We start from the raw sequence: 7,300 nt of genomic DNA on the forward strand, positions 1-7,300 counted from the left end.
TAATATATACATTGCATTTCGCATGCAATTCATATAAATATAATTATATAACATATACTAATATAGTATACCACTAATACACTTAACAATTTTGGTTTCGGTATGCGTTTCAGTTTCGATATGCATTTCGGTGGGAATGGAAACGTAAAACATTTCATTCTTTTCGTATCGATTTCGGTAGAAATTTAAAACCAAGGCTACATGTGAACCTGATCATTATGTGCAGCAACTTGTACTGGAAAATTATTGATTCATGAGAAACATATCTTGAGACCAAGAAATTAAATTACAAATTGATGTTGGAAAAGTAGCACCTGCCCAACAAACTATATTTATATTTGGAAGCGTATATTTGCTAAGAGGAAACAATTGAGTTGAGTATGTTTGCTGAGCAACTTGAGACCAAGAAATTAAATTACAAATTGATGTTGGAAAAGTAGCACCTGCCCAACAAACTATATTTATATTTGGAAGCATATATTTGCTAAGAGGCAACAATTGAGTTGAGTATGTTTGCTGAGCAACTCTGACAAATGACACTTCTCCTTCTCAGTCTAATTTGATAAAGTAAAATGTCTGCAGCATGTAACTTTCTTCACTCTAGTTTGGACACAGATCGTTTATAACCAGTTGAATTGTCACTTGATCTTTGATCACAGATAAAAAACGGAATACAAAGAAATTAAGCAACTGTACCTTGGATAGTGTGAATGACTAGTCCGACATAAGGTACTTTTCCATGAAGTCTCATATTTTCCTGATGGCATAAATTATTATCAGTTCTTTTCCAAAGTTCACCAAGTCATTCACCATAATCTATCGCAACTGGTTGAAAAGGGATCTCAAACTGTGCATACATAAACAGAGTCAAATGGTAATTGATTTCATATTGGGAATCAGAAAATTCAACGTACTTTAAAATTCTAGGACCTTAATGCAATGCAATCAGATTAGCAAACTTACAGTGCTTCGGTAATGATAATGTCTAGAAATATAAGCTTTTTGGTCATTAGTTTCCATATACATTTCCACGTGCACTATCTAAAGGCAGGCCATTACCGGAATCTATCACAACTGATAAGTTGTACCCCTGTAGCCTCCTACATGCATAAACAGAGTCAAGTGGTGATTGATTTAATAATGGGAACAGGAAAGTTGAACATACATCAAAATTCTAGGGCTTTTATGGGGATGCAATCAGATTGGGAAACTTACAGTGCTTCAGGATTGGCAATGCTTGAAATGTAAGCCTTTTTTTCTGCTTTTCTGGTCATGAATGCTCTCATGCATTACATGTGTCACTACCTAAAAGCAGCCATTACCAACTCACTTACAAAGGCATCTAGGACAACTGATGAGTTGCATATCTATAGCCTCCACTTTTATGAAGTTGAAACTTGAAAAGGGATCTCAAAGACTCAAACTGTACATGCATTAACATAGTCAAATGGTGATTGATTGCAGATTGGGAATATGAAAATTTAACATACATCGAAATACTAGGACTTCAAAGAGATTTAGTCAGATTAGGAAACTTACAGTGCTTCGGTAGTGAAAATGTCTTGAATTAGAAGCTTAGGCCATTATCAACTCACAAACAAAAGTCACAACTGATAAGTTTGACCGCTGTAGCCTCCATTTTTATGAAGTTGCCTTCTCAAGGTATGTTTGGGTTATCGTTGTAGGAATCTTCTACTTGGAATATCTCCCACTTCAGAATCTCACGATTACTGGATGCTTCCAGTTATAAAATATTTATTTTCTGCACTTCGTTGCAGCTAACCTTCCTACCATTTCTGGTAGCAACAATTTGGGTAAAAACTAGATCATGGCATTTAATCCAAGTTCACTAGGTATAATTGAGAGTTGCTTGGGTTTTCATTCCTCAACAGTTCAGTTATGATTATTGTTTCATTGTATTGGACACAGATTTTATCCCTCCATGGAGGAATGCAAAGTCAGACTTCTTGTTTGTGTTCTTGCAATGGTTCATGGTTCTTACAGCCACTGTCCAGATCTCCACAAGTGGCATCGAATCCCACTATTCGCCCTTGGAGTACAAGTGCAGACTCCAAGTGACTAATGACAGAACCTAGTCTGTCGCTCAAGGGTGTGCCCAAAATACTGCAAATACTAGAGATACAAATGAATTTATTTTAGTCAGTGGAAGTCCTGTAAGAGAAAGCTACTGGCAGATGCACAGCCAAACCAGACCATATGCCAGCAGACAGAGGTCCTGAATCTATAGAGCTGTCTGAATGAAAAAATAGGTCAATATAAAAAGCAAACTCTATTTTTTCAAGGTCAATGCATCCATCTGGTTAAACTCGTGAATTTCATCTTGAGTAAATCCTTCCTTAGTAAGTTCAGAGATGATAGAATAATAAGTAGAGGGGCAGCTCACAAGCCCCCTTCCCACCATATCCTCATAGAGTTTAACCGCTTTTATCAGTTCTCTCCTCTTGCAATACTTCTTAATAAGTATTTTATATGGTACATGGTCAATAACTAAGCTGGATTTTTGCATCCTGCCAAAAAGATCTTGGGCTTCCTGCATTTTCCCCTTCATGCAAAAACCTCGAATCAACTCGGTATAAGTGAAAATATCAGGCTGATACCCTCTTCTTAGCATTTCATCATGCAATTGGAGCGCAAAACGAATATGACCAAAATTACATGCACCATTTATTAACAGGTTATAGGTGACCACATCGGGAAAAAACCCATTCGAGACCATCTCCTGCTTCAGCAATAAGGCTTCTACTATGCTTCCACCCTTAACTTGAGCATGAATTAATGCATTGTAAGTAAAGATGTTTGGTTGCACACCCAAAGCTACCATTTGATCTCGAAAGCAGAAAGCATGGTTAAAATCTCCACACCTTCCATATCCATCAATCACAGTATTCCAAATAAGAGGCTCAGGAACCATTGAATCCTCTAACATATCATAAAGAAACCCGGTAGCTTTGTGGATGTGGCCATGCAGACAAAGGCCTCGAATAATAATTTTGTAGGAGATGTGATCAGGTCCTATGCCAGCAGTAGACATGTCTTTGTAAATATTACAAGCCTCATTCAATTTTCCTTCTTTACAGTGCCCATTCATGAGAGTATTATAAGTAACTATATCTGGAACAAAACCCTTTTTAGACATTTCACATAAAAATTTGTACGCAAGCTTCATATTCCCAATAAGACAGAAACCATTAATGAGTACATTATAAGCAGTTACATCAATTTGCAGATTCTTTCTGGACATCTCATCCCAAAGTTCAAGTGCCTGAATCACATCGCCATCCCTAAAACAACCATTGATAAGTATAGTTGAAGTGATTAAATTCGGGACCTCTCGCTCTTCTAAAATCTCTGAGAGAAGTTTCTTCGCATCCTCCAATAGAGCCCTCTTGCAGAGGGCATGAACAAGTATAATGCAAGTCACTTTGTTAGGTCTAATGCTACTTTTGACCATAGAAAATACAAGATTGATAGCTTCATCTACATTATCATGACGACAATATCCATCAATTAAAGTGTTATACGTAACACAATTGGGGGACACACCCACTTCCAACATCTCTTTCAGAAGCCAATTTGCCTTTGGCAGGTCGCCCATCTTGCAGAGCCCACTCATAAGGTGATTGTACGTAAATACATCTGGAACAATGCGTTGCCTTAGCATTTCATTCCGAAGTTGGAGAGCTGCTCCTAACTTTCCTTCTACACATAATACCCTAATCATGGCAGCACTTCCTGTGAAATGGGGATCAGAAACATATTCTAAAAATCCAAGGCAAGAAGTTCTTGATCTACAAGTCCCAGCCATAATTATATTTTCCCTGCACAATTTTATGGAAAGTAAATCAGAGAACTTAAAGAATCATGATAGAGATAAGTTATCATTTCCATTTCATTAGTACCTACAATATCTCACAGAAGTATATTACATAAGAAAATTCAATACTCGACCGGGTATGTCACAAAGAATGACAAAATGGAGACAATCAAAGAGAATAATCACAGTAGAAAATAAGAGCATGGAGAAATCAAGATACAGATTTACAGGGTTCAGCAGTGTGCCCACGTCCACCAGCGATGAAGAGGTCCTTTCACTTTTTGGGTGGAAAAATCGTGGCTACAGAGTTGTGAAATTAACAAATTATACTACAGAGTGTACAGTGTACAGTCCAAACCTGATGATCAATCACCAATAAAATACAAGGCACTAGAACATCAGATAAACAAAGATCTCAAAATGCTACACCGAGAGCCCAATTCGACCTCCTGTAACTTTTATTCATTCAAGTCAGTGACTGTGGCCCTTGAGGCTGCATCGTTCACCTCACGAATCGAACCTAGAACAAGTTTGTGTAGAATTATCAAGGTAACAAACTACCCAAAGAAGAAATCCAGTGACTTTATCAACAATCTGCTTCATAAAGTGGTGAGACAAATTTATCACAAGCTCTAAACAGGGATCATACATTCACCAAAAAGCATCCATTGCATTAAGATCCCAGAATCCAGATTTCTCAAGTCATTGAGATTTTCAACATGATAGAGTTGACTGGGATTCAGTGTATTTCTGACAGAGTTTACTAGGGAACATCCCAGTAATATTTTTTGTTTCGGAGTGCATACAAGGTCAATGGAACGGGATTTAAATACCATGTTGTAGGGTTTAAAGAATGTATACAATCCTAAATACATCAAAATCCATTGAAGAGTGGATGAATTGGGTTAAACAATGACAATTTAAGTTTCAGCAGAAAGATTGAAAACATGTTAACTTTTTTTTTCCTGCACGTTTGGAATACATGTATCTATCACCTGAATAGAGTAGCTTGAACAGTTAAAAAAATTTAGCTCTGCTTTGCATTTTAGAAGTAGACTCCTTGGATGATTAGAGTCTTTAGATAAGAACTAGACTTCAACTCGATAGCACAACTTCAGGTAACAATGAAAGGACAGACTATCTTCAAACGATCAATGTTTTTTTTTTAAAATCCATGTACAAAACTAGAGCAAAATGACAAGTATATCGAAAAAACCGGTCTTAAGTCAAAATAACTAGACACAAGAAACGGACCTTATCTTCTTCAAACGCTCCAAACTGTCCCTCAGCATTGTGTCCAACGCATTGAAAACAGACACAGAATCCTCATTATCATTATAGTCCTTCTTTCTATCAAAAAACCAATCTTGGGTTTTAATCTGGCAAGGATTCTCAACATTCAACTCCAGGTTTTCAAGCGCGCTAGAGGATAGCTCATCAAGCCTGCAAACTCAAACATTAAATTATTTCAAATGAAGAGACTTACGTGGTATCAATGAAAGGAAATAGGGACTCTCAATTGGTTTCAAAATATTAAACCCTAGAAAATCATTCAAAGAAAATTAAACCCTAGAAACAAAATTCCTAAACTACCTTTCGTTCGGGAGGTCGATGGTGGATTTTTTGGAGAAGATGTTAGCGAAAATAGTAGCGATGCCTTTGAGGAAGGATAGGGTTCTGAGATTGGTGTTGATAATCGGAATAAAATACGGGAGATCTCCGCTCGCAATGATCGACTGAATGCCATTAAAAAAAGGGATTGAAGGAATAAAACATGTGTAAAATGAAATGGAAAGGAAAATCAGGTTGAAGAGAAAAATAGAGACTGTGTACTTACCACCATTTGATTTGAGGGTTTCTTCTTTCTTTTTGGCTATCCTTTCCCTACCCAACGGATTTCAAAATCGTATCTGAGGGTTTCTTCTTTTCTTTTTCGCTTCTCCTTTCCTACAGCGGATCTCTCTCCCTCTCCCCGCCCTTGTTCTAATGTTCTTCCTAATGCTCACGTGAGAGGACATTTACGACCTTTACAATCTGTCCTCCGTATTCGTTATGGCCCAGGTTTATAGGGGTATATGTCGTCTTTTCACACAGGTATGATATAGGGGTGGCCAACCGGTTCGGTTCTCGGTTCTCGGTTCCTTTTTTTTCGGTTCTCGGTTCCATGAACCGTAAGAACCGAACCGAACCGTAGTACACAGAAGGACCGAACCGAACCGGACCGAACATAATCGGTTCGGTCCGGTCCGGTTCTTCAGTTCTAATGGCTAATTATTAATTATTAATTATAATTTATAAAAACTTTTAATTAAATTTATAATATAAGTTACTTTCTTATTATAAGAATAGTATTAACTATTACTTATTAATATTATAAGTAATTTATATTATTAAGTATATCTATAATAGAAATATAAATATAAATATATATATATATATATATATATATATATATATATATATATATATTCAAAGTTCGGTTCTTCGGTTCCGAAACCGAACCGAGAACATTAGACCCGGAACCGAACCGAATAATTTCGGTTCTTCATCAGTGGAACCGAACCGGACCAAAAATATTTTTTTACAGTTCGGTTCCGGTTCGGTTCTTCGGTTCTGGTTCGGTTCTGGCCACCCCTAGTATGATATGTGGTAACTGATATGCCACTTCCATTTTTATTTTTATTTTTTTTTATAATTGCGCTAACTCATATTGTCTTTTCTATTTTAATTGGCTTGTTTGGGAATTGTACTAAACATTTTTTTGGTAGGCAAGCTAGCTGGGATTGAACATCCAAGCTTAGGGACTTAGGGTTGAAGAACAAAGGTTGAACAATTAGCTGGAACCTCTATGCCAAACCTTGAAAACAGGATTCCTGGGAAATTAAAAAAAGGACCAATTACCAATGGGGGACAAACATTAGGCAAAATTATCAACAGACCCATGCTTTGAAAATTATCAATGGGGGACAAAAGAGGTCTTGTAAGTAAAAGCTAGACGAAAATGCCCTTGGCATTTACAACACGTTTTGACCTTGGTCTTTCCTTCTTCCCTCTTCTTTTACTTTTCTATTATCACCTTTTTTATTTTTTACCATACCAGTCATCTGCCTCCTTGTTCAGCCACCATTGTTGTTAACAAATCTTGAAAACTTGAATGTTGAGTTCTTACCATCTATCTCTTTGTATTTAGGTTTTATTATTTTATTTTATTTAGGGTTTTGCACTATTTTTCATTCCTTTGTTTCCGATATATCTTGTTTAGAGTTTAAGCTATTTTTTTTAGGGTGAATTCTGGAGATAATGCATAGATGGCTTCACTCACTTTTTTGGAAGACAAGTGGTTGTATAAGAAAAAGTTGATGTAATACATGAATGGATTGCTACACATTTTTTGATTTACTTTATTTTTTATTTTTTTTTGTAATACACAAATTGGGATGTAATACATGAAGCATATTTAATGAA

At 36.4% G+C, this 7,300-nt stretch overlaps 1 protein-coding gene across 4 annotated transcripts; it reads right to left on the reverse strand.

Moving 5' to 3' along the window:
• Positions 1 to 267: 267 nt before the first annotated feature.
• On the reverse strand, positions 268 to 5,852 carry LOC143877995 (Tetratricopeptide repeat (TPR)-like superfamily protein). 4 transcript variants are annotated; one of them, XM_077380374.1, is made up of 8 exons: positions 5,673 to 5,852; positions 5,429 to 5,571; positions 5,090 to 5,278; positions 1,540 to 3,839; positions 1,216 to 1,423; positions 964 to 1,100; positions 697 to 757; positions 268 to 600 (listed from the first exon to the last, which is right to left on the reverse strand). In XM_077380374.1, exons 1-4 carry the CDS (start codon positions 5,676 to 5,678, stop codon positions 2,291 to 2,293), a joined length of 1,887 nt encoding a protein of 628 aa, XP_077236489.1. In that variant the 5' UTR covers positions 5,679 to 5,852; the 3' UTR covers positions 268 to 600; positions 697 to 757; positions 964 to 1,100; positions 1,216 to 1,423; positions 1,540 to 2,290. The 4 variants fall into 4 exon arrangements, with proteins under 4 accessions (XP_077236489.1, XP_077236487.1, XP_077236488.1 ...); XM_077380372.1 differs by having other exon boundaries at positions 697 to 847; XM_077380373.1 differs by having other exon boundaries at positions 268 to 757.
• Positions 5,853 to 7,300: the final 1,448 nt, after the last annotated feature.

The sequence above is a fragment of the Tasmannia lanceolata genome, unplaced genomic scaffold (assembly GCF_043159265.1).
Source record: "Tasmannia lanceolata isolate RefF3 unplaced genomic scaffold, GAP_Taslan_0.1 ptg000005l, whole genome shotgun sequence".
In the NCBI taxonomy this organism is placed as follows: Eukaryota; Viridiplantae; Streptophyta; class Magnoliopsida; order Canellales; family Winteraceae; genus Tasmannia; species Tasmannia lanceolata.